The sequence below is a fragment of the Polistes dominula genome, unplaced genomic scaffold (genome assembly GCF_049000335.1).
Source record: "Polistes dominula isolate Pdom_NZ unplaced genomic scaffold, Pdom_raw_medaka contig_49, whole genome shotgun sequence".
Classification (NCBI taxonomy): Eukaryota; Metazoa; Arthropoda; class Insecta; order Hymenoptera; family Vespidae; genus Polistes; species Polistes dominula.
This window is the reverse complement of record NW_028300914.1, coordinates 585630-613188: the sequence shown is the minus strand read 5'-3', so window position 1 is coordinate 613188 and position 27559 is coordinate 585630. Positions and strand designations below refer to the sequence as shown.

The 27559-nt window shown below is 35.4% G+C and overlaps 1 protein-coding gene across 7 annotated transcripts in view; it reads left to right on the top strand.

Annotated features, from left to right (window-relative positions):
- LOC107069348 (uncharacterized) overlaps positions 1 to 27559 on the top strand; it is a 215190-nt gene that overhangs the window by 164550 nt on the left and 23081 nt on the right. For all 7 annotated transcript variants that reach the window (XM_015326593.2, XM_015326592.2, XM_089169874.1 and 4 more), the window contains one exon: positions 13364 to 13489. In XM_015326593.2, the coding sequence (XP_015182079.2) occupies positions 13364 to 13489 (126 nt within the window). The remainder of the gene's footprint in view (positions 1 to 13363; positions 13490 to 27559) is intronic.

Below are 27559 nucleotides of genomic sequence, written 5' to 3'. Positions count from 1 at the left end.
AACGTGAATCCGAAGCGTTCGTGCAAACCAAACCAACGCGACTTGATTGCTTCGTAAACCGGTAATATCATTCTGTTCAAATAATTGTGCCAGTTGAAATACAACAAAACAACGACAAAACAAAATATATTATTCAAATTTGTTGGCAACGTATAAAATATTTATTTCAATATGATTTTGTTCCATATAAAATCTTTTCGTAATAATAAAAAATAATATTTACAAAAAAAAGAAAAAAAGAGGATTTTGAGTTATCGTTAAAGGATAAGAGTTATGTGAACGTAGAAAATGTGCCAGTGGAAGATCAGATGTTGAAAATCACATTGGATATAACTCATGGATATATAAAAAAGTAAGTTAACATTCTTTAGAATTAAAAAATATGAAATGTTCGTGTTGAATAAATACGCGTTGTCTAGCGGTCATTGACAGTGATCGATGTCTACGCTTTCTGATTCATCGACGATCACTCTTCTATCTTTCTTGCATCGATCAAATGAAAGATAGTCAGTCGTTCGTGCGAAACTATTTAAACATCGTCTATGATATACCGAGCAATTTCCTTTAATTTAACGTTGATCCTTAAAGAATGTGCTTTAAAGAATTGAGAACAGAGAGAGAGAGAAAAGAAACTAATATACAATATTATTGGGTTACCCAGTAAATTTTAGGGATTTTTCAGACTGTCACATATTTACAGAGTCACGCTTGACATGATTTTTTAATGAAGAAGAAGAAAAAGAAGATGAAGAAAAAAGGGTCTTCGGAATGGTGGGAAGGGGAAAGAAAAGTAATAAAAAGAAAAAAAAATGTAGAAAATGTGAGATAAAGATCGCGGATAAGTTGGACAGAGGAGTAGCAGGTACTTGATGTCGGTTTTCATCGTGGCCAGTCCGTAAACACTCGACGTGGCGTCCTACGGTGATTTCTCGAGGGGTTTCCATGTCACCGTGTTCAACGGTTCTTCGTAGTTCTCGGTGTGTGGTCTCCTTAAAGGTCTCCGACGTTAGACACAGTGAGAGGTGGAACGATGAGAGAAGAAGGAGGAGAAGGAGGAGGAGGAGGAGGAGGAGAGCTGACGTTTAGTTTTGACCCTCGAGAGTGAGTGAGTGAGTGAGTGAGTGAGTGAGAGAGAAAAAGGGATGGGCTGTAGTAAGGAAAGGGTGTAAGGGCTCGGAGAAGGAATACTCGACTCCAAACTTGATTTACGTTCACCCGATGGCGCCTTTTGTCTAGCCAACAGGCCTGTCATTCCTGTTTGATTTTCGCAATATATTATACGTATGGCAAACTGTATGACACGTACGCGTGTGCATGTGTATGAAAGAGGTAAACCATACACCTGGGACTTATTTTGATTTTTTTCTTTGCAATGTTGGGATGATGTGCTTACTCTGTACAATATTTTGTCAAATAATTGATTTAAAGTATTCAATAAAATTTTTCGAGTAAAAAATATTGTGTAAAAGTGTCTGAACGAAAAGTCCCAGGTGTGTGTGTGTGTGTGTGTAATTAACGAGATGAAGTAGAAGTATGAAAAAAAATGTAATAAAAAAAATTGAAGGGGGATGTAGGAGTAATCTCGCGTGATTATTCGCGGTTTTTCTTTTTTTTTTTGTTTGTTTAAAACTGAACACGCTTCTGGCGAATAGGATACATCCTCTCACCGGAAGGGAGACTAGAGACTTGAACGTCGCAAGAGACCGCGAGAACATGTATTCGGTTTCAAGAAACGGAGAGATCGTCGATAGATTCCCACGAGTGACGACGTGAGGGAGTGTGTGAGTAGTGTGGATGTGTGTCCTTTAGGATAATCCACTGGATTGGCTAGTGTATATTCTCGAGTATCGGATACCAAAGTAGTATCTTCTTTTTACTTATCCCTTGATCATGGAAAACATTGAATTTTTTCCACCCTTATATTTTTTTTTTAACAATTTCTTATAACATAAATTAAATTAAATAGTTGTATATATGTATAGTAATTATTATTATTATTATTAATATAATAAATAGTATATCTTACTTATAACCATATAATTAAAAATGAAAAATGATGAGGAACGAAAGCAAATGAAAAAAGTGAATAAATTAATATATTAATGATAGAAAAATATTAATCGTTGTTCAAGTTAAAACTGGTATAATATCATTAAAAAGAATCGTCCTTGAATGGTCTCGTCTGGCGCTCACCGTCGTTCTCAAACGAAAGTACAACACCGGCACCAGCAAGCGGAAAACAATTTCATGATAATACCTCGCAAGAGATGGTAATTAGCGTTGATCCAGTCATTAAAATATCGCGATAGCAACTTCTCTAAGTACCAACCGGCTTTACTTGGCCGTTACTTTCATTATTCTCGTGCGAATAAGGCCGTGCGAATTCTTTCAAGTTTTCGAAGGAACTTTTAGCAAATGATTTTTATAAATATGCAAATAGATGAATGCAAACTAGGGGGTGGTCGGATTTATAGAACTTTGATATTGGACAGACGTGACATTTAAAGTTTCTTCTTCGAACACAATAGTCCTTTATTCAAATTTTGCTTTTTAATCATAGTCGTTTCATTTTCATCGTCTGTTGTTCCCTTGTCTTTTATTGTGTCGTGTCATTCGGCAAACAGGAAAAGGCAACCACTGTGAAATCATGGTGTTACGCTAGTAAACCCGTGTCACTGAGCTTAATAATCACTTTTCACGGTTTCATACTCGTTCATTTGAAAGAAAAAAGAAAAAACACACACACACTTTTTAAAACCACCTATTTTCATAACTATCGCAATTTCATTGTAAAAATATTATCATACATTAAACAACGCAAATATTAAATAGCAATATAAATTGAAACGCGTAACTATTTAATAATAATAGCAAAAAAAAATCATTATTAACAATCCTATTCCAATGAAAATTCCAAATAGAATGAACAAAGACAAAAAAAAATTACGAATATAACTGTGAAGGATAGGATAAAGGTAATAAAATTTTCGTGGCAGTAAACGCGTTTAAAGAGTCAGCAGCAAGAAAACCGAGTTGCTTCTTTATCCTCTCTCTCTCTCTCTCTCTCTCTTTCTCTCTCTCTCTTCCTCTCTCACATTTCTTATCTTATCTTTGTAGCGAGACGTAGTACCCGCTGTGATAACGTCCCTCGCTTTACTCCGTGTTCCTTGAAATTGCTTCTTTAACCCAAGCTCTCCCCTTCTACCTTTCGCAAACACTCGGTTTCTTGCATCCGATGATAGAAAGGAAAGAGAGAAAGAGAGAAAGAGAGAGAGAGAGAGAGGAATGGAAAGAGAAGGGGAAGTTCTGTTGGGTATTCAATGGAGAGCAGCACCAAGGAAATACGCTTTCGCGGTTTATCTCTGGAGGTGACTGCGTAGCTGTGAATTATAAGTTGCAAATCAGCCGTTATAAAGCACAGTGTCAAGTACAATCGGTTATTACACTTTCTAAGAACGGTTCTCTCTCTCTCTCTCTCTCTTTCTCTCTTTCGACTTCAAAGAACTCGATCTATCGATTACCGCGACTGAGAGAATTCTACGTAGTGTTAAAGTGTACTTACGTTCAATGCAAACTAACGGATCGTCGTTAATGTCCTCGCTATCATAGGGGGATGATTAATGATTCGATAGATTCGTTGCGTAATAGACTAAGCTCTCTGTTGGTTACGAATTAACTATACCCACGTTCGTTCGATTGATAAAAGGCGTCGTATCATTTGATTTCTTTTTCTTTTTTTTTCTTTTTTTTTAGGGTGGGGAGTATTTTACATTTTTATCAAAGAAACGAAAGACTTTAAAATATTGACAATACGAGAGAAAGGGGAATAGTATTTATGGAATGGTTTAGTTTTCATGACGATTGTTGTACTTTTGTCGGTGCGTAACTCTATTTCGAGTCATGGTAACACGATTTTGCTCTTAGCGTCGTGCGAGTCCTATAAGAATGTATTTTATTGACAATTAATTGTCATTCCCACGGCAACGTTTTATCGATGAAAGTTTTCTTACTTTGAGTATTGTAACTATTTTCTCAAGATAAGAAGACGATCGTGATCAAATGTTCAAGATTATAGGGTGGATCGTAAAATCTGTTCTCGGATTCGGCTCTATGGGCTTCTCTTTTGGATATCTTACCATTAGTTTTGTACATCAGGTAGTGTATTTTTTTTTCTTTTTTATTTCGAATAAATCAATGATACGTTTAGAATAATTTAGAGTGGTGCAGTTGAATCAATCCTTTGTAATCAAATAATACTTGTAATATTTTTGAATACTCATACTAAATGTACCATTGAAAGAAAATAAATGATGGATTGAATTAGAGATGGTAAAAAATTAGAAAGTTTGTTTCTCATCTTAATCAATGATTCCCTTTAGAAGGAATACATTATCTTCGAATTTATTTTATCTAAAGATATTCAATCTGAACAACGAATGACAAGACAGGCAATGACAACAAGTTTTGCAAACTTCTTGAAAAGATTGAACATTTTAGAAAGTAAAATAAGTTTGGTTAGAGAAGTACCTAAGTGTATTTGCGAGGATCACTTTGAAACAACAACCGCTTCCGGCATGTTATGCGTCGTTAACGCAGCCCTTTCGTCTTTTGCGGAGAACGATCAAATAAATCGCTTTGGTTGCTCGAGATCTTGGAAAGAAAGTAGGTATACACTCTTTTCTCTTTTAACCTGAGAGACCGTCCTAAGGCAAACAAAGCGTGTATCTTTATTACAGTAATAACTATAATCTTAGGTCTCCGCAAGAGACTCCCTTTCTTCCATATAGGATGCACCCGCGGATTGCGGTTACCATCCTCGACGACTTGTAATCGTCTTACCTTTACTTACACCAACGTGGTACCAACTTACAAACGTTTTGTAAATCTATTTATGAGTGCACATTATACAAACATACATATATATCATTTCAAGAGAATATAAACATTTAGTCAATATTTTTCGGAAATAGAAATTAAGAAATGTTACATGAAAATTTATTGAAACATAAAAACCATTAATAATTATGACAACGAATTATAGCTGCTCATAATCGATATTCTTTCCCAGTAAAACGATATATTATCGTATTAAATGCATACAAATATTCGATAAGTTGTGAAAATCGTGTCAAGGATGTTGAGTTTTGCAAAAAAAAAGAAAGGAAGAAAAAGGTTCGACAAAAATTCTACCATGCCGTTTAATTATTTCCCTTATTTATATATTAATCACGTGATTTTTTTTCTTTTTTTTTTCTTTTTTTTTTGAAAGGTACAAAATATATGTAAGAACCGATCGTAAAGTTGAAAGAAGTATGATAGGGTATATACTCGAATACAGGTAAGAGGAAGAAGATGTTCGAAGCTATGCGAACGTAAATTTCATTATTTTGTCATCGAATAAGAAAGAGAGAGAGAGAGAGAGAGAGAGAGAAAGCATCAAAGAGAAACAGAAAGATAAAGAGAAAAAGACGATGTAATCGGGAGGAGGATTACGTCGTCCTCGGTATAGTCCTTCTCTCGTTAAGACGTTCGCGCCTCTTAATGGTCAAGAGAGTGTACGTGCAACGGGTTTATGAGAAAAGGGGGAGAAGAAGGGGAAAGGACACCATACATGGTGCGGAAGCGCATGGAGTTTTGCTCGTAAAATATGATGCGTATCTTCTTATTAAGAGTAAATTGTATCCTCATTACCACAACCGAGCTTCTTAACGTAACCTCTTGCATAGAGTCCAATGAGTTATTGGGTTTAAACAGATATTGCCAATGGGAAGGGGGGAGGGGGAAATGAAGAAAGAAGATTAGAAGAAGAGAAATAAATTGTGAAACAAAATTTGGGAATAAAAGTGATAATAATAAGAAGAATTTTTGCGAGGGTAAAAATTCAAGAGAGATAGATAAGAAAATGTTGAGAGGGAAAGAATAGCATTAGGGTGAACTAAAAGTTTGTGAGATTTATTTATGTTGTTTCAGATAGTGCAGCAACTTTTTGAAGTCAATAAAATTGTGTTCGAGTGAAATTTTAATTAAAAAACGTACGAACTTTTGATTCACCCAAAAGGAAGAAAAAGATAAAAAGTTAGATGATAGTCAATTAGATAGAAAGAGAAAAATCGATAAATGGATTAACGGTAGGTAAAGGAGAGAGGGTGGATGAATGAAGGGGGAAAGGATGAAAGAGCAATTCACCGGTTCTGATATTTTTGTTTTGTTTAATCATCCGATAGGGTGGTAAAACCAATCAAGACGAGCTCTTACCGGCAAAAAGAAGATATTCAATATATATAGGTAGATGTAAGCATGTGTATGAAGGTATACACCTTATAGATTCCCGTACACATTATCCCATAAGTCCGATAAGCAAGCACGTATGTTAAACGGCAAATCGAAATGGCATTTATCGCGAGCTACGACTTCTAATTCTGGATTTAATTTATCTCGTGGTTCTTCCGCTATCGTTGACCATGCTCGTCTAACCGTGATTTTCTTATCTTTGTTTTTTCTTTTTCTTTTTTTTTTTTTTTTTAATTAGATCAAGATATTCGCGAGAAGGAAAATTTGTGTTTTAATTTTGTCGATAGTTGATCTTAGATTTGTAGATTAATGTAAGATTTATTAAAAGAAATATTTAGGGCTGATGGATGATGGACAATGAAGAAATTTTGTTGTTACTTTTTACGAATTATATAAGAAAAAAGATGATACCGAGGAGAAACGCTTTTCCCCCATTTTTCGATGCTTCGAATAAAAAGCAAGGGGTCAACAAGAACAACAACAACAACAAAAAAGGAAACAAAGCGGTTAACATAGTTAAAGGAGAAAACGAATGAAATTGAATAAATGTGATAAAAATCGATCTGACTCGCTTTCGATTCTTCTTCTTCTTCCATTGTCGTTGAATTCAATAGGATGAGGGGGGGGGTGAAATGATCGATTCGATATATTTTATGACGCGACAGACGAAAAACACAGGAACGATTTCTGAGTAACAACTTATACGAACAACTTACACGAAAGATTACAGGGAGTTCGTTCAGTATTATTAAAGCATTACGCAAAAAAGGACACTAGCAATGACGGCATTTATGGTACGGGTCTCGACCGTATGATTTACGCAGTTAGATGAGAGTAAATTTTAACGCCTGCCAGTTAATGTCCCCGCATTCCAACATGACTACTATAATTTATCTTACATAACTTAAAACACCACGAAATGTCGCAGCACCGCATGCCGAGCGAACTTTCAATGAAAAAGAATACATGCGTGAATGCGCCTATAGAGTATGAAATTAATGCATCGTAGTTGATCGCTAAGTTTTCTGCCGATATTCATTTAAATACATCCATACAAATATTCAAAAGTATTGCTTTTAAATCTATCTTAGAAATCACTACGAATTATTTCATTTATAATAAAATTATAAATGTTTTTATTAGCATTACATTTAAACACCTGAATTATTAACTTAATGTTTTTCAACGAGAAGTATTATAAGTAGTAATTGTTATTAGAAAAGATCTTTAGCCGGAAATAACGGGTTCTGTCGATCGAAAATCGAATCGGTAGAAACAACGATTAGATATCCGAAACATGCCGATAAGGTGGTAGGAAGGTTGTTACCTACTTGTAAGCCTCCATCGAAGTATTTTCTATTGTATTGTCGGTGGTACGTACTAGAAATAGGGTGTGTAATGGTCCTATTTATCTCTAGCAAAGTAGCTCCGATTAGAGAAAGAGAGATACAATGTAAAAAGACTATACAATTGTAGTTGCTTCTAAAATGGTTTCTATGCTAACGTCTATCGGCGAATTAGAAAAAATCAAATGCATCCAATAAAATTGAATAGATTCAAAAGTTCTTATTTATAATTGGGACATTTTTAACAATAAAAGGAATAAAATATAATATGAAATCGTTTGACTTTTGAATAAATATGAGAGTATATATTGTCTTTAGAGTTTGAACGATGTGTGTGTGTGTGCATTGGGTCGAATTAAGTTTCACGTGAAAGAGAATCGATCGGTATTATCGATTATTCGGCTCGGTGAGTTAGTCTCACCAGAGACGCCATACTCGACTGTTAGATTTTATCGAACGACGAAAAGTCCGGCGTCCATAAATCTCAAGCTCGTCGTCAGCACACGCTTGGCCAACTAACTCTCTTATGTTAGAAGACTATTGCAAACTGTGTTCTCTTTAAGCTTAGATATTTCTTACGGTACATCCTAGTCCCATGATGGCGCCTATCCTTTTGCCGCAACAACTAAAAGGGATCTTTTCCCAAGTACCTACAGACTGCCATTGACCGATTGCGAACTGTCAATTTTGCGTGTAACTTGACAGCCTTTGGCTTTTGTGTCATCCCTTCGATTCGATCTATCCAAGTTACTTTAAATAGCGATGGCTTTAATACCCCCATTTGTTCACGATATTATTTCATTATTTTTTTCATTAAATGATGGTATCTATCAATTATTGTATGATATTTCTTTTTCATTATTATTTAAATTTCCAATTATTTTAAAATGAAATTCTTCTAAAAAATAATTAAAAAATTATTATATATAAATACCATAAACGATTGAATTTATGTTAAATATTTTGATAACCAAAGAGAGCTGTCATGAAGTTTTATTGGAATTCATTTCGATGGAGATAATTTTCTTGACGAGTATCGAGTTGTTCATTTTGTGGGTTGTACGAACCCATCACTGTAAATTACCAATGGATGGGGATCTGTGCCTTTTCCATACCGAGAAAGATCGTTCCGACGGTCCTCGTCCATTGATACACGTCATACGTAAAAGACGCGTGACTGAGACGAGCGAAATGTAGCTGAGAGTAAAGCATGCACATAAGTACATACGTCGGCTTGGAATTTGCTTGAAGAGACGAGTAATAGATCCTTCGTATATTTTCTTTATTGTACTGGGATCAATTTTAAAAAGATATTTTTATTGCATTTTTTATAAATGACAGAAGTCAACTGGTTGATCTAAAAAAAAAATTGAAAAAAAGATTGTAAGCTATGCAGAAATATTTTTAATATACGAATGATTAAATACAGCAAAGAATTGCATTTATTCGAAGAAGAAAAAGAACTCTATTTCCTGTTTGAATATTTATAGGATGCGATAAAAAGAAAATAAAAGGTAAGTCGGTAAAAATTGGTCAGAGGTGTATATCTGTATCGCCCTTTGAAAAGACAATAAACGTATGCTTCTCGCAAACGGTAAAATCTCTCAGTTACGATAGAAAGTATCTTACATACACCCACCCGATTGGCAGGGGCAAACTAACTTTGACCGATAGAGAATCAAGGTGGTGGTAAGAAAGGGGACAAAAAGATAACAAAAAAAAAAAAGAAAAGAAGAAAAGAAAGAAAGAATGAAAGAAAGAGAAAGAGAGTGTGGGCGAAGTAAACGCGCATCGAGCGAGCCATTAATCCTAGCCCGTAGGCTAGTGGAGTAGACACGAGGCGAAACAAACCCCCTTGTCCGCGACCTATAGTGAGATGGTATCGACGATCGAGTGCGAAAAATCGACTCGGCCGATCGAATAAATCCTAGTCGAGTCGAACGAGCTCCAACTTCGGAGAGAGAATCTCCAAGCGCGCGGGGGAACCGATTCTCTCGACGAAACGGCGCCACGAACGTCTCAGTTTCATTCTAACCTCTTTAAAACCCTTTTACAATCCTATCTCACAATACTCTCCAACTGGACATCTCATTTCTAACATGTCACGATCTACTATTTCCTAGAAGATATCCCTTTCCCTCTGATTCGTGCAACTTGCACACGTAAGAAGCTTCAATATCAAATAATTTACATTGAACATTCGTTAGTAATAAGAATTTTTCGAATGTTGAGATGTTCAATTATATCTGTTTGATCGTTAACTGTGGGGTGGTTTCCACTTGACGTAAAAGTGTCACGTGAAAGGGAGATGAGCCGCAACGATTCTCCTCTTACGTGAAACGAAAATTCGGGTCTCAGCAGGTCTCGGAGCTAAGCGATCATGTTCCTGGTTCGACGTCCTTTCATTCTCGTCGGCGTTGTGAATGTGGAACGATAAAATGAGCCTCGTCCCAAAACTCAAACGAGGCGGCATCGTAAAACTGACGTTTCGGGGAAGATGCATCGTTACGAGGAAGAAGAAGTCTCTTTATCGATGAAATAAAAGTGACTCGATGAAACCGTACGATCGTATATACTTTGATCACTTCAACGAATAATTCAGGCTATGATATTTATTTCTTTTTATTTGAGGTTATATGGACGGCATACCAATCGCCATTTTTCTTGAATTAGTACCCCATTTTACCACCACTGTACAAAGTTGACTTAACCTCTTCAAATTCCGTTTAAAAATAAAGTAAAAAGAACTTATCAAAGATGAGATAACATTTCTTCGTTACGTCATTCCTACACCGTTCTACGAAACGAATCTCTCATCGAGTTGAGACAGCGTTTTATACGCCCGAAGTGACTCTCGTCTGTAAAACACAGTCTTCTTTTTCGTCGTCGTCGTCGTCGTCTTCGTCGTCGTCATCGTTGTAGTTTTCCTCCTACTCCACCTCCTTCGCAAGCAACCTTTTCTTACTCTCTTGGAACGAAAGAGAGATGAGGATTCGCCCGGCGGGAGGCTCGTAAAGCGCGAGCAAGTCGGCTAGAAGTAGGTAAATTCGCGATTTACTGCTTTCTCAGAAAGTCCATTCTATCGGTGCCCTCGGCCGATCCCGCAATAATCGGACGTCTTACGTGTCCCATAAGCGCGATAAGATCGTTTTGCGAGTTGAGAAGTAAGGTAAGGAGAGGAAAGAGGATATAAGAAGAAGAAGAAGAAGAAGAAGGAGGAGGAGAAAGAGGAGGAAGGTTGTGGAGGCTAGGCGCGTGAGAAGATGCAGCACGCGGAAGCAGACGAGAGTGAACCATGAAAAGAGACAGATAGTTATAGATAAACAGAGAAACTGAATAACTATAAGTATCTAAGAAGGACAGTGAGAGAACAAGTTAGAAAAGAAGGTAAAATAAATGAGAGAATAAAATAGAAAGAGAGAGAGAGAGAGAGAGAGATAGAGAGAGAAAATCAATGAAAGAATGAAAAAGACGGACAGAGGGAACAATAATAGAAGAGAGAAAAGATAATATGAAATACCGTAAGAGAGATAGGGAGAGAGAATATGAGAGAGAAAGATAGGAGGAAATGCTGTTGGTGTCACGAAGGAACCTAAATACTTGCTCGTCCGTTAGGCGTGCTTAGTCCTCTTCTACGTGCCGTGTAAACACGCTCCTCCGTGCAAAAGACGCACGCGCGGAGTAGGTGAGATAAAACGCAGGGTCGCCACGTTCGTTGCGGGGTCACGACACCTTCTTCTCCTTGCGTTTGCAATGGCGCACGGCACACTACTTATTCGCACCTGTACTCACCTCTCTCGCGCGCGATATATACTCGCTTCTCTATCTCCTTTTCTTTCATGTTCTTCGTTTTATTTTCTTAAAACTCTCTTCTCTTTTCTATACCAACGTGTTTGAGTTCTCTCTCTCTCTCTTTCTTTCTCTAGAGGTAGCTTAACACGGCCCAGTGACCCGTATAACCTACGCTCTGCTTATGATCGAAGAGATTTCTGTGTATCTCTGTACGTGGTGTATCTTTCCCTTAACGGGATGCCTCGTTCTCTCAAACGATTCGCTTCCTTCTTCTATGAGACCTTCCTACGAAGGTCTTCCTTCTTCTTCTTCTTCTTCTTCTTCTTGTTATTCTTGTTGTTCGTGTTGCTTGTCTAGTCTCTTTCTATTCTCCTTTACTTCTTCTTTTGCTGCTCTTATAGCTTCTTTGCTAACGGAGCGATCAGAGCTAACGATACAGACGGTGATTTGATAGCGATCGAGCGTGATGACGGTAGGTAGGATAGTCCACGAGATAACTATGCTAAAAAGATTTATTATATACATTTAAATTTGAACGATAATAAACATTTCTATCTGTATTCTAATCAAGTTTTTATAATTGCATTCATTTAATTAATCAAATAGTTATTTCGTTTACTAATGCCTAACTATACTTTTAAAGGCTTCTATTAAACTGGGATGCAGCCTACATTTGATAATCTGTTTAGGAATGAATGAACTCGTCATCTATTGATAACTGTTTTCATAGTAATTGAGGGACTGATTCGTTATCAGTCAATACTATGATAGATACCTACTCGAGATTATTCTATTATGTGCCAAGATAACCACTCGAGATTGTTCAATAATGTGTTATTATGATATATACTCCAGATAGCTATATTATCTAAGTAGACACTTCAAATTGTCCCATAATATGTAATGATAAATACTTCAGACAATTCAATAATGTGCCAAGATAAATATTTCAAGTGTCCCACAATAACGTATAAATAAAGATACTTTAAAGTATAACAAATTAATTCAAAAATTTACCATAAGAATGACACCTATGATTTTTTGACTTGTTTAAATATCAATAGTCAAACTCTTCACGAGAATGTTTACTTAACTTCGTTTAAAATCTCAAACTCACGTATGGCAAATATAGATAAATGTAAATGTCTTATGACGAATCTTAAAAACAGGAATTGATGGATAATAAGCAAACAAGATAGAGAGACTTTGAAGCAACTATTAAATTCCAATAAGGCTAAGTGTTTTTGCTTACGAAAATATGTAATAACTAGGTTAATATCCTAAAATAAATCAAAAACTAGATTCGTATACCCAAACATTGTGAAACATTATTACAGTGTTACGACTTTTACTGATATTCGATCGCAAACACGCGAACACTCGGCCCAGTGACCCGAATAACCCGTGGTTTGCTTATGATTCAAGCGGTTTCCATCTTACTCCTCTCCTTTCCTCTCAGATAAGCCCGAGGGCGAGGAGGCACCTTTTCGTTTGCACTGCTCGTTATTTCGCACGGCGACGTGGACGACGTTCGTGTCTTCTTGTCCTCTATCTTTTTCTCCATTGCTCTCTCTCTCACTCTTTGGGTTAGCAGCTCCCGTTAATTATACGAACGAACATCTTGCCGGTTGCCGGGCCCCCCCCCCCCACAACAATGTCAGTAGGCCCTGGTTTCGACGAGGAATCATTAATCACGTCGAACATGCCCATGGAAACGATCTAATTACCCCTTTTTGGACATACCTTTGAATCTTTTGTGTTTTGTTCCATTTAACTCTATTAGGGTTAATCAGTTCTTAACTTTTACCATCCTAAATATTTCTTATTTTGTATGTACTTTTATGGAGGTTGGCATTAGAAATTTAATCATCAAAAGACAATTCAAGTGGATTTTTCTAAAGCAGTTCAATAAATTCTATCTATTTGCTCGGCAGGTATTGTCGTGGCTCTGCAAAAAAGGTGAAGACGTATTGTCGAAACACGCACAGCACTCAGCAACAACGCTCTCAGCAGCTCGTCATCACGAGAGGGAATTTGAAAAGTTTTACTTTACGTCGATGGTGAGTACCACCTATATACCTATATACCTAGCAACCACGTAACCAACCAAGTAACCAACCAACCATCCAACCAACCTTTCGGTAATATCCCGAGAACTCAATCGTCCTGCGGCTCGTTAATGGAAACGAAAGGAGAGCCTTGGGGGCCTTTTGGTATTCGCCCTCCCTACTGAGAAAAGAGAAGAGAAGATTTCACTTTTTTCACGTCCCATTGAGTCGCTCGTCACGCTTCGATACGAAAGAAATTTCGCTGCTGAGCGAGATGCCGTGACGAGAGGGAGTAGAGAGCACCGAATAAGGGGCGGGACACAAGAGAAGAGGGAGGATCCGCTTGCAATAACTTCGAAATAATAAAGGAATCCATTGTGTTGAGTAGGACCAACTCCCTTTCCCTATTGCCAAGAATCACGCTGAGTTTGAGGGACTTTTCTTTTTTCCTTTAACCGCAGGCACTTGTTCAGGCGGTGAAAGAAGAAAAAAAAAACTACAAAAAGACTCTTCATAAGAATTTCTTTGAAATTTCCTTATTGCAATGGGAAAAAGTATAAATTTCAAAAGAGATTGTGATTAAAGACAAACGTAAGAGGTGTATTCTTGATTTACGAGAAAAGAGGAATATTATTTATCTTTTGTATCTTGTAATAGGAAACTTTTAACAGTAATATCAGACTTTGGAAGGTTATTTTCTGCCCATTTTACAGGACACTGTATTACCGATGAATCTAATACAGATTAGAGTTCGGTCGGTAATAAGTTTCTTAATTGTACTTTCCCTTTGTCATATTTTGCAATATAAGAAATACTATCAGTCCATTAAATAATAAAAATATTATTTGAGATATATATAAATGTTTCCTTTTTTTTTTTATTATAAAAAGAAGAACGAGTTAATTGTGAAACCGATCGTCGTGAATCGATTTTTACTCGATCGGTAAGTCGATCGTTCTATAATGTGCTGCCGTCTATGAACACTTCTACTCAACGTAGAGTTAACCTCAAACACTCTTTGGATAAAGTTTTAACTCGATGAAAATTGAAACTATCGGAAAGACTATAGTTACGTTAATGATAGCTATTATTTTGTTCTCTCGCGAATGTAAGCTAGTTAATCGAGCCTCACTGGAATCTCATCGATCTTTTGTAATAGCCCGATCGAATCGCAGCCATTAATTTAAAGAGTCCGATTCCGAGTAAAGTTCTGTAATTAGAGGCGTATACTATGGAGAAACTCGCGGTAATCGCGATAGAGAGTAGTCGATTAACGCGTTTCGGATCCCAAAGCGAAACTTGCTTCTTTTCCAACGACTAAAGTGGATACCAATGTCTCCTCTTATCAATAAATGGTACGACTCTGTGTCCGTTTCCTTTGTTCGATAAGATATCGGTAACGGTACGTACCGATATTCAACTATTTATCGTCATTTTATTTTCTCTTTGATTCTACATTGCTAACAATAAACATTGTTTGATTTTATTCCGGGGTTTTTTTTTTTCAAACGATTTTTGCGATTTTACAAAGATGAGAAAATACTATGTAAAATTAATTATTAGTTAAAGTACATAAACGTTTATCCTATTAAATTAACATTAGGAGTAACAACTATAAGCCATTTGATTGTTTTACGATTTTCTTATATGTACATTTTTATAATATTTGTAATTATCAACTATTACAAATGTAAATTCTATTTATAAGTGATTAATTAGATTAATAAATTACAAAAATACAATTTGATAATACACATTTGAAACATTAGATTGTATTACTCGTGATGAAACGTGAGAAATTTGTTAAGAAATGACTTCTAAAACTCGCGCACATACGGGAAAAGGTATGTGAATACTTTGCCACAATAGAAACGGAAATTCCATCGGTAAGTTTTTTTTTTCCCCTTTAGCATATAATCGAACTTTCTCCTGTTATCCATGCTTTTGCTCGACGAGTTAACGCTAACATTGTAGAGAAAAGTTAAAGAGAGGAAGAGAATTGTTATAGGCTCTCGATCAACATTATATTTGTGTATGTGTGTGAATGAATGAAATTTGAAAATTACTTCAATCAACGATATTTTACGATAAATTTTAATTAATCAAAGTTTCACTCGCTTCGATTAAAGTCTTAAATATTTTCCTTCTTTTTATTTTCACATTTCATGGTTCATTACCTTGCTAATGTTGTCATAATCGTTACACTATAATTTATGAACTGTGATATCACGATTATGATATGAAATTACTCGTGTCCTGAATTTGATTCGTATAATTATACGTTTTGATCGTCAGTGAACGCAAAATCATAAATAAAACTTTCCTCAAATCTTTTGTTATTTATTCTCGAATCAACTTTGTCCAAAAGAAGACACTTGTTTCTGTTTTCTGTTTTCTGTTTTCTCTTTTTGTTTAAAAACGTCCGAGTTGTTTTCAGAAGCACATTAAAGTTAGGTAGATGTATATCCAAGTATATACCTTGACCCAAATGTTACCTTACTGAGAAGAGAAGAGAAGAAAAGAGAAGGACAATGTAAAAGAGATTGCATCCTTTAAAGTACAAAACGATGTTTACCACGTTGTTAAAACCGATCTCAGAAAATCATCGAGGCTTTGGTTTCGCTGGGGAAACAGTCGAGAGACTTTGATACGAGTGTAAGTATATGTTCGTTCTCCTAACCCAATTACTAGGACAAATGGAAATGGTAAGGAAATCGCGAGTTGAATAAGAACGAAGGTGTCGTTTAACTTTGTAGATGCCGAATGTCGGGTAACATGGGATGACCGTAAAACGTACAGGAAATCACGCCTTGTCTTTGAAAGTTCGTACTACCTTCAAACTCGTGCGTTCTAATATTTTGTACGAATATAAATAGACATTTTTCATTGAGATAATTTTTCAATAATTTTTTTTTTCGTAAGAAACAAAACATTCGTCATAGTTAGTTTCTCCTCATCCTAAAATTAGCAAAGGAAATAAACATTGCTAAACAAAGAAAAAAAAAATTAACAACGATCTTTGATAACAAAATTACGTTAACTAACTTTCCCTTATTTATTTATTTTTTTATCTTGAAGAAGATCGTACTTACATTAATATTCTTTAAGTAAGGATAAATAACAAATATATATATGGTTGCGTCCGGTTGCTAAGTTTCCTCGATGCCATCTCGCCACCACCGTGTTTGGCTTGTGTCATGAATTGCGATCGGGAAATTATTTCAAAATCGCTTGCAAAACTATGACGAATCGTTCGATATGAGGTAGTTATGCTCGTTTACTGACACATACACTTACATATATATCATAGATGAGCGCACGTACGTGAGTTTTTATTGTAATCGTTTATTTGATGATAACTCCAAACACAATAACGGATGCGACCTTAATGCATTTCTATGCGGATCTGATATAATATCGAAGTTGTGTGGACAATCAAGATGATTGCAAATTTTAAATTAAAAAAAAAACAAAATATAAGAAATTTAATAAAATATAGGAAAATGTATTTAATCAAACATTGTATTATTTCTACAGGGAGATATCTATTATGAATAGAGAAATGAATTTTCTACACCATACACGTGATCAAGAATATTTATTCATGGTGTGCGAAATAGCAGTTGTACGAAAATGAAGATTAGACTAATCCCGTGAACCCTCTATTTTATTAGGCTCCTTCCCTTCCGTCATATATTTTAACATAGTGGAACTAACCAGTCCCTTGAAAAGGTTTAATCGTCTAATCACGATCCACCCCACGCATTACACCCACTTAACAGTCGATAGATTTATCCGGGCAAAAGGAAGATGTCACCCTTTAACGAATGGAACCATCTGTCGTGTCGTTGACAATATTAACCACCTTCGAAGAATCAATTTTAAGATCTAGAAAGTTTGTATTTTCTGATTTTAAAACTACGAGATGAAGCAATTTGATTTTGTAATAAAAAGGAAGTGTCGAAGTTTTACAATAAACAAAATGTCATATTAAAAAGATGAAAAGGGATAGCATATCTTGGTATTCGACAAAACAAGAAAATAATCGATTCTAAATATAACTTTAAAACCTGTGAACCCACCTAGAACTTTTACTTGAGTTTTTTTTTTCAATATTAAACAGGAAGGAAGTAGAAGGTAAAAGAGAAAGAGAAATAGAAAAAGAAAAGGAAAGGGAGGCAATGTCCGAGAACGAAGGTCGTTTTAGGGACGACAAGTCTTCTGAACGGTTGGACCTCCTTCCTGTTCCACTAACGAGTCTCTCCACCACCGGTAATAGTAGTTTTACGTTCTACTTCGAAGAGGCATCGATTAACCCACATATCTCGAAGCAAGATGCATCGAACCAACTCGTCTTATCTCCTTCTCTCTCTTTCTCTCATTCTTTATCTTTTACACTTTTTTCTATCTCTCTCTTTTTCTCATTCTTTTCAAACACCTACACGCTAGCACGCTAACTATGCGTAACACTACATCCGTCTTCGTTGCACCTTCTTTTTCTTTTTCTTCTTTTAATTCCTAGATATCTTTGCAACTTAACATCAAGTGCGAACTCACATAGAAATTGCGTGTGCGATCGAACGTATAACACGAGTGTTTTAACATCAACTTATACACCTTGTCGTTCAATTATCTAATTATCAATCCTTATAAAAAAAAACATAGGTACACCCATTATTTAAGTGAAATCGGAATTTATCTGTAATAATAAATGAATACCATTGGTTAGATTTCAGTAAATATTAAATAATTGTCAAATCTGATTATACCTTTAACAAAATTTAAATAAAGTAGATTTTGAATGAAAGAAACTCGTAATATACACACTAATGTAAGTTTGAGATTACGTAGACCTTGTAGTTCGATTTGTAATAAGACGATAAGACGATAAGTAGATATGAGGACAGGATATTTATCCGGTTGAGGTGTGTCCATGATGGAATGTCATCTACCTGGGCGGACTTACGAACATAATACATAGCATTTTGTAAATGTGCCTTTAGAGTTAACAGTATCGGCATACTCTCATCGATCTTTGGTAGTACATACATACGTTGAAAATCACTATAAGCTTAGTCTGAGGACGTGAGCGCGTCCTGCATGAAAAATGAAGTGGGTTAGCCATACGATTTTACATACGTACACGCGCATACATACACATTAGGAGTTACAAATATACAGAGACGTACCTTTGGGGAACTATATCGATGATGATGATGATGATAATGATGATGGTATAAAACGCACGTGTACATGAGTAGCGTAGAAATGAGTGGAAAATGTAACTGTATATTTAAATTGTTTTCGGACGATGTCACATTTGTTTTCGATCGAGTTCATACCGATTTCACAAAAAAAAATTCCTATTTAAACCTTCATGATTAATCTTATTTTATTATCACATTTTCGTTGAGCTGTGTGATCAAATTGAATATTTCAACTGTTAAAGATAAACATGAGTTTTCCTATGCATCCGCGATAACGTTAGAAAAATAGGGGCTCACGTTACGCTCTTTTACACGCACTACACTCTCTTCTTCGACAAAATTACCAACGTTCTAACACGGATATTCTACGTTAATGGAATAAAAACACGAACAGATATTTCGTATTAATCGATTTTCTTACATATTCGTTAAAACGAATATGTAGATTTGTTGTTTTTTTTTCTTGTTGATAATATACAGTAACATAACGTTATGTATTCTAGAAGGTTGATTAAACTTTAACAACGTAATCGAATGTCCGTGTAACGAATATGTAATTTATATTGGATTATACATTTATATAGTAGTTACAGTGGCATAGTTTCGATGAAAGTACCTTGTTACTCGCTCTTTGATCGCACGAGATTCTAAAAGCTAATTCTAAACACCTTATTAACCGATTCAGGTGCACCACAGACACTTCCTTTATTTTTTTCTCTCTTTTTTCTTTTGTTTCTTTTTTTTTTTAATTTATTATTAAAACCCTCTATAACATCGTGTAACTTTCAAATCATACACCAATGTATTTTTTTATATTTTCTAACAATAAGTTAATTGTCGATTCATAGTGTAAGTTAGTGTTTTTACTCAGTACAGGTTCTAATTAGGAGCAAGCATGAACCTTTGAATAAGTAATACCACCATAAAAGATCTATTTTAGAGAATAATAAGCTATATTTAGTATAGTATAACTAAATTATAAGTAAGGTATAGTATATTCTATGTATGTATAACTTTTTAGCTCTACTATATAAGTATAATTTATAATAAATATAACTTTAAATATTATATAACATAATTTGTTCAAAGAAACAATGATGGGATTTGGTATTTGTGGCAATGAACTTTCGAATTCCTCTAATGCCAGTTAATAAAAATAATAATAATAATAATAATAATAATAATAATAATAATAATAATAATAATTTGTTCATATTTAAGAATGTGTTTAAATGATACAAATTTACATTTTAGTATCAAAAGAAATAATTATAAAATAATCTGTGAAACACACAGAAACCTTAAAAATAATTTTCTTAGATTTCTTTTTCTTCTTTTCTTCGTCGTCGTAGTTCTATAACTTTTCCATAGAAAATGGATTCCGATAAGAAGACATTTTTTTGCTATCTACACCCATTAAGAAGATACAACACTTGTTCGTTCTCCTTTTTTTTTTTTTTCATAACTCGCCCGTATACACATCAACACTTTCAGATTTTACCCTGTCCTTTCGTTATTTCTATTTTGTTTTGTTTTTTGTATTCCTCATAAACTCTCATATGTGGGAGAAAGAAAATATAAAAAGAATGATGATATTTAATGGGTTTTATTCTGCGATAAAATGGTCCAGTGTTTTGTTATTGCACCATTATTATTATCATCATCTTTTTTTTCTGATTATTTAATATCCTATCAAAATTATCAATGCAAATATATTATTTCAAATTCAATAGAAAAATAGAATTCTCAATTCTCGTAACAATGATATCATAGGATTTCGTTGGACAGTTTCTCGTTGGTTGGGCCTTGAAATACCAGCGAGAGCTTCTCACATTCTTGCGGTTGTATCACTCCCATGATCGATTCAAGGGCAGGACGAGTTTGAAGCCTGTCCTGCATAAGGTTTTTTTTTTTTATCTTACTTTTACTTTATATATATATACATACACATTTATATGTATAATATATAAATGCTTTTTTTTTTTTCATTCAAATACGTGAGAATAAAACTTGTGTCCATGAACAGTAGGTCGATACAGTCGTATAATCGCAAAAGAAAAACTTGTTGAACGTAACGGTAACGTTTATCTATAATTGTGATTGTTGGAATGCTACGTCATTCGATTATAAGACCACCATATGTATATATATATATATGTGTGTGAAACTTGATACCATATTAAGTTGTCCAATAAGTATAATATGAGAATTGTGAGTAAAAAATTGTTATTTAGTAGCAAGAAATATTAGTATAATTTATTTCAATATAAACTATTAGAGATTTGGAAGATAATTGATTAGGTATTCAAGTATATAAAATATTATAAATATTAATATGATTATCAGCGATCGGATTCGCATGATTTAACTATCATTTAAAATATATATGAAAATTCGTGAAATTATTGGAACACGCCTGAATCGAAAGATATCGTGAGATAATCTAAAAAAGAGTATAGGACTATATCTTTAAAGGTATCATCAGGTATACTAAAATTATACGTCTACGTTGAAAAATACTGACCTGCCTTATCAATATCCCTCTTTTAGTACTATAATTTCGTATGGACCGAAGCAAATAGATGGTTTTTCATGAAACGTTTAATTTAAAGGCCAGAAATTCATTCGTTCAACATCACTAAATGTTTTCTCTTTTATCGTACTTTTAAATCGTTCCAAAGATTTATTCTAAATAAATTTCAAATGATGTTCGTTTAATCATACAAATGAATCATTTATTTATTCACAGCCGAACCATTTCTTTCGATTGTGTGCCTTTATTTTATCAAAATAAAATAAATCAAACAACAAGAAAGATTACAAAAATTATTCAAACCATAAATTATAAAAGTAAATAATAATCTGAGTCAATATATATCATCCAATTTAATTAAATATTTAAATTCCACACCACTGTACTCTGTGTGTTTGTTTGTCAAACAAATATTTCAATCCGTAATTTCAACCCATAAGAATAGAATAGGGTGAAGGGTTGCTAGTACCGAGAAGTTTTATCGTAAAATCACGTGGTAGAACGAACGAACGAATGAACGAGCCATGTTGTGCAATTAATAAAATTCAGCTCGCACGTGCACGAACGACGATCCGAGAGGAGGGAAAATGCAATCTGAGAGAAAGAGAAAGAGAAACAGCACGTGCAAAAATCAATTGAAGTGTCGTACGTTCGAATGCACAGAGAACGAATTCAGCAAGCTTTTGTCCTCGAGTTTTTCAGCTCATGTCAGTTCATCGATCGTAGTCTACGAACGAACCTCAAAGCATTTACTAACGTGAATATCAAGTTTATATCGAGTAAACAAAATTTCTACAAAAGATCAAAGATCATTTTTAGAATTTGTTGTGGTTGTTGTTCATAAAAAATAATAAAATATCCGAGTAATTGATCTAATCAAGAGTTTGATTATTATTTGCTTGTGAGTCGTGATCCAAGATTGTATCGATATGATGTATGGTAACCAATTAGAAATTAATTCAAGTGAAAGATAGAAGCAAAACTTAACCCTATACTATTTTTTTTTAATTTTATTTTTGTAATTTTATTTAGTTATTAATATTATTTTTTTTATTATTATTAGATATAAAGTATTAAAAGAATAACCAAAATTACTTATCACCTAATTTGTACCACATAGCTAACTGTTAATTGATCCAGTTACCTGAACCTTATTTGCTAATTGTACATACGAGTGTTATACTTATTATTATAGTATATAATTATACTAATACGAATGAAATTCACAAATTGAGATTATATTATGAATCTTTAACTAAATCATCTAATTTTTCTCCGCGAAATTATATATTTATCGTTTAATCCGCAAAATAACATTATATATATATATATTTCTTTTTTTCTTAAGATAAAATTACAAGACTCGTATGAGAATGCTGAGTAATTTTGATAAAAAAAAGTCTATCGATAATGATTTCTTAATGTAGACGTGAACTCTCCTAATGCGTATTCGCAACGATGTGAAATTTTTTGTCCCCTGTCCCCCGGCGGATACGATAAACCGCGGAAACATTGTAGAAGAAAATCTTGTTCGACATTTTATCGACGTAGTTCGCACGAAGCCAAACCAGTCCCATTAACCGAGCAGCACGCGGGAGACTTTCCAGCTTGTTCTTTTCGGAACTTTCGATCGATTGCGAGCGACCATCTGGTGCTCAGCAGCTTTGGGATACTACATCGACATCGTGCGATAGGTCATTGACGGAAATGAGAATCTTCTCAAAGGACTAATTGAAAAATATAAATCTTTAATAAAGATATTTACCACAAATTTATATGACAAATGAAATCCATTAACATTTGGTATTTAAATTGAAATAACATTCGTCGATTAATATTATCAATGATGTAAAACAAAAGAAAAATGTTAAATATTTCAAATAAAATACTTCGTTCCCACGATATCGAACGATAGAAGAAATTTCTCGTTGGATAAGTTATTGGATAAGAATATTAAAGAACAAAAAAAAAAAACAAAAAAAAAGAAAGAGAGAAATCCAAATGTTTTTCCCACTAATTTTCGCGACACGTTTTATTACTCGCGCGACTAGTTTAGTCGAAGGTTCGTTCAATGAGGTTTCCGAAAGGAAAAGGCATTCCAGGGCTCAAAGTGCCGGATCGTTCGGTGATTGGTGAACGTAGACGACGTACAACAAGAGGAACGGGACGGGGTCTCGGGCGTTTACGCGAGCGGTTTTACAGCAAGACAGGAATAGCGAGTACGAGTATGTATAAGAGAGAGAGAGAGAGAGAGAGAAAGAGAAAGAGATAGAGAAAAAAGAGGGGGTGTAAGGGAGAGAGAGAGAGAGGGAGAAGCTCTCCTTCTCAGTGAGAGCAAGGTTCGAACGCGCGAAGCGTGGCATATGCGAGAGAGAGAATCGAACCGGGTGAGAGTTTAGACTCGAACGCGGAGAAGTTAACTTCGAATCGAATGGAATGGAACATGTGCGCGCGCGCGCGGCCAAACACTTTTAAATATTAGTATAGTGTATTGTAATAGTTGCATAGTAGTATTATAGTACCGTACTCAATTGCAATTCTGTGCAACAGTATTAGTATAGTAATATTGTACTTAAAATAATAATAAAGTTGTTTAGTGTAGTAGTACTGAACTTGCAATAGTATTATATCAGTGTAGTGTTGCAATAATCATACTTAAAGTAAATATTATACATGTGTGGTATAGTAGAACTATACTTGCAGTAGTAGTAGTAGTAGTAGTAGTTGTATCGTGTACTTATTAGTTCGCGTAAACTTGTGTCTATCCTTCTTTCTCTATGTCTACGTGTAGTTGTTGGACGAACGAATGTGACGTGTAAATGTGCTCTGGGTGTTTGCGTGTGTGTAGGTAGTGTGCACGCGTTAGTCGAACGTTGGGATTAGGAGCCGTCGCAGTAGGCCAACGGCACTCGACAAGGCGCAAAGGCGTCGTTGTTGTCCCTTTTTCCGACCTACCGTAAGCCTCGTCAAAAACTGTGTGTCCAGTCTTCGTTATTTTTTCATATTTTTCTTTTTTATCTTTTTTTTTTTTGTGACAGCTGTCCAAATTACATTGACAGATATTTGTTAGTTTTTTTTTTTATCTCTAATGGTATCACAGTTTTTGAAAGTTGACACGAGTGACAGGAGACATTTTCTAAATGTCATTCGGCTGTAATTCGTACATTTGACATATTTGAAACAACTGACAAGAAATAATAAAAGTCGATCTCGTGCAGTACTTTTTCTTTTATTTCCAATAAGGAAATGCAATTTCTATTCTAACGCGTCATCTTCGTAATTAAGTAATTGACACAAGTGATACCCAGCCAATAAGATCTAAATAAAAAAAGCGTAGCTAAATTGATAAAAATACGATACTACCTTATTCGACTAACAAATGAAAAGTGTCTGTATAGACTTCTGAATAGAATTTATTCTCATCGGTGATAACAGTGTCCCGTGGCGAACAGAGAAAGAAGAAGATTATCATTCTCTGCTATAGCAATTGCGTGTTGCATGGAAACTTTCACGTTCGAGAGATCTTCATGCAATTTCTCACATATTACCACGTTGAAATCAATAAACTTTCTTGTAAATCACATTAATCATCGTGTAAACTCTCATCGAGAATATAAGAGTTGACCTTCTAATCAAAGTTTTTACGTGTTATACATTCATTTGATTTTTCCAATGGCGCGAGAGACCAAAGTTTACGAATAAAATGTTTGATCTTGAACTTGTCAAGGCTGAAGAGAAGAAAAAGAACAAAAATAATAAAAAAGAAGTGGACGAAGAGGAAGAAGAAGAAGAAGAAGAAGAAGAAGAGGAAGAAGAAGAAAACTAACACAAGGCGTCTTTGCGTAAGACGTCAGTTCTAGGAGTACGAGATGACGCGAGAGTTTGAACGTAAGCGTTAGTTATTTCGGATGTATATCACTGAGGAAGATAGTGGGGAGGACGGCGGTTGCCGTCTGATCTCCGTCCGTCAGTGCGTCGACGTCGACGGAAGATGCGAGAACTCGTGGCCGGAAAAGAAACGAGCTCCACCTCCTCCACCACTACCACCACCACCTTCTAATTCTCATCATCCAACGTCAGACAATACAAATGACAAGATAAACGATTCGAAAAATCGCAATCAGTTACGTAGTTTATTGCATTCGTCGAGTATCGAATCGAAGGGTCAACGAAAGATCGATCTAGTCGATGGAAATAGGAATAGCAAGTCCCACGTAGGAAAACAAACAACGACTATCGTGAATATCTGTTATCGTGACACCTTGACGCGTGCTTCTACAAAGAACTGTGCAGCATCGATCTCTAAGATCGATGTTAACGATCAAGGTGGTCGTGTCCTCAGGCGTACACTTTCAGCTCCAGGTTCAGGCGAATCTTCGACCGATGATAACTCGCCTCGGGCGTCTTCGTCGAACTTGAAAATCATCTTAGACGAAGGCGTCCAATCACCGACAACTACGACTACGAGATATCGTTCGAGAAACGATACGTTTTCCACTTTCAACAGTACGAGAGCTCGTGCATCATCCTTTGTGATTGAACGAAGAAAATATCGTAAAAGTTCTCGTATATCTTTCTCGAGATCTACAGAAGATTTATCAATTAGAACGACAAACGAAGGAACGATAACATCAACTGCAACTGCAACAACAGCAACAACAATAACGACAACCACGAACGCAAATACGACCACCGCGGAAGCTGATGGAATGCGGAACTGTAGCAACTGTAACGTCGCTGGTGTCGACGAGGACGAAGGATGCGTCCTCGTTGGTGTGCGTTCTCTCAAAGAAGATGGAGCTGAATCAACGAATAGCACGCTCCTACGATCGTCTACCAGTTTGATACCACGACAGGACGACAGATGCACCAGAAGGGATCGCGAAAGAGCTAGGATTTTACGTCGGCGAAGAATCAACGGCAGATCCGCATCCGTTCCAAGATTAAACGTGAGTCGAATTTCGATTCCCAACAAAACTTTAATTAGGATCTGTTGTTGTTTACAACAATAAACATTCGTATGGTTTGAAATTGATTATCGTATCTTTCGCGAATGGTCATTAAATCTTTCAGGATCAATTTTTTCTTCATCGACAGAGAAAAATCGATTTCGGATCCGAAAAGTAGTAGTCGTTTGAGTTTCATTACACGTTACCTATATATCATCAAGAAATTCATTCCTCGCGATAACGTATTATTTATCCCCTCCTCACTCCTTTATAAACTCGAACTCTCTTCGCTTGAACTCCGGGGGCGTGAGTCTTTGAAAGATGACTCAAAGAAAGAAAGAAAGAATGAAAGAAAGAGAAACTATCGGAGAGGATAAATCGTACTGAATCATCAACCTGCTAAAATACCTTGCTTTACGTGCCGATTATAATATGATAGTGTTGTTGTAAAACGGAGAAAAAGGAAAATGATTCTTAGGTGGGGAGGTGTTGGTGAAGGGTTTGTAAGAAACGATTGTCTCTCTCTCTCTCTCTCTCTCTCTCTCTCTCTCTGTTTTAAGGTGCACCCACACACACACAAACATACAAACTAAAACACACGTGAATAGAGTAAAACGGCAACGTGATATTTAGATGCAGGCCGATCGTACTTCGTTGCGAAAGCTTCTTCAAGTATTTGCGTTGGCGAATAGTGCCCCGACCCGAGCAAGAATTTACCTGGTGCGAGACTAGCTTCCTCCGTGTCTCCGTTCTCTGTTATCTTTTTCTATCTATCTATCATTTTATCTCTCATTCTATCCTTTACACTACTCGTGTGCTGTTCGAGCTTGTAATTCAATAGGAGTTTGCATAGGATCGCGTCCAACGGTGCGAGCTTTCGCGACCGCATAATCTAACGTGTCTGTCAATACGCCTACTATCGATACGATCGATACGTAAGTACTTTAAATACGTGGGCGAGTTTCTACGAGGATCTCTACGAGGTCACGAACATCGGTTATCCATCTTTAGTTTCATTTTCTTTTTTTTTTTCAACACGTCGACTATAACGCTGGTCATCCCTGATCGGCGTTTATTCATTCAAGTGTGGCTTGACACGCGAGGCTCTAAACTTTTCAACCCTTCACTTTAGTTCTTTAAGTGTTCGAGTTGTTTTATTTTTTTATTTTCAAGGATTCTTACCAAGTATACAAATTATAAAATCCCACTAAATTGTTCATATACTATTGATATTTGAGTGAAATACAATTATACGAGTCATTAAACAAAATTATATTTAATATTCCTATTTGGTGAATAATTATGAATAATATTTCGTGATTTGTCATCGTGACATTTTGTTATTACGTTATAACATTTGGAAATCATCTAAGAACTAACTCTCTTTCTTTCT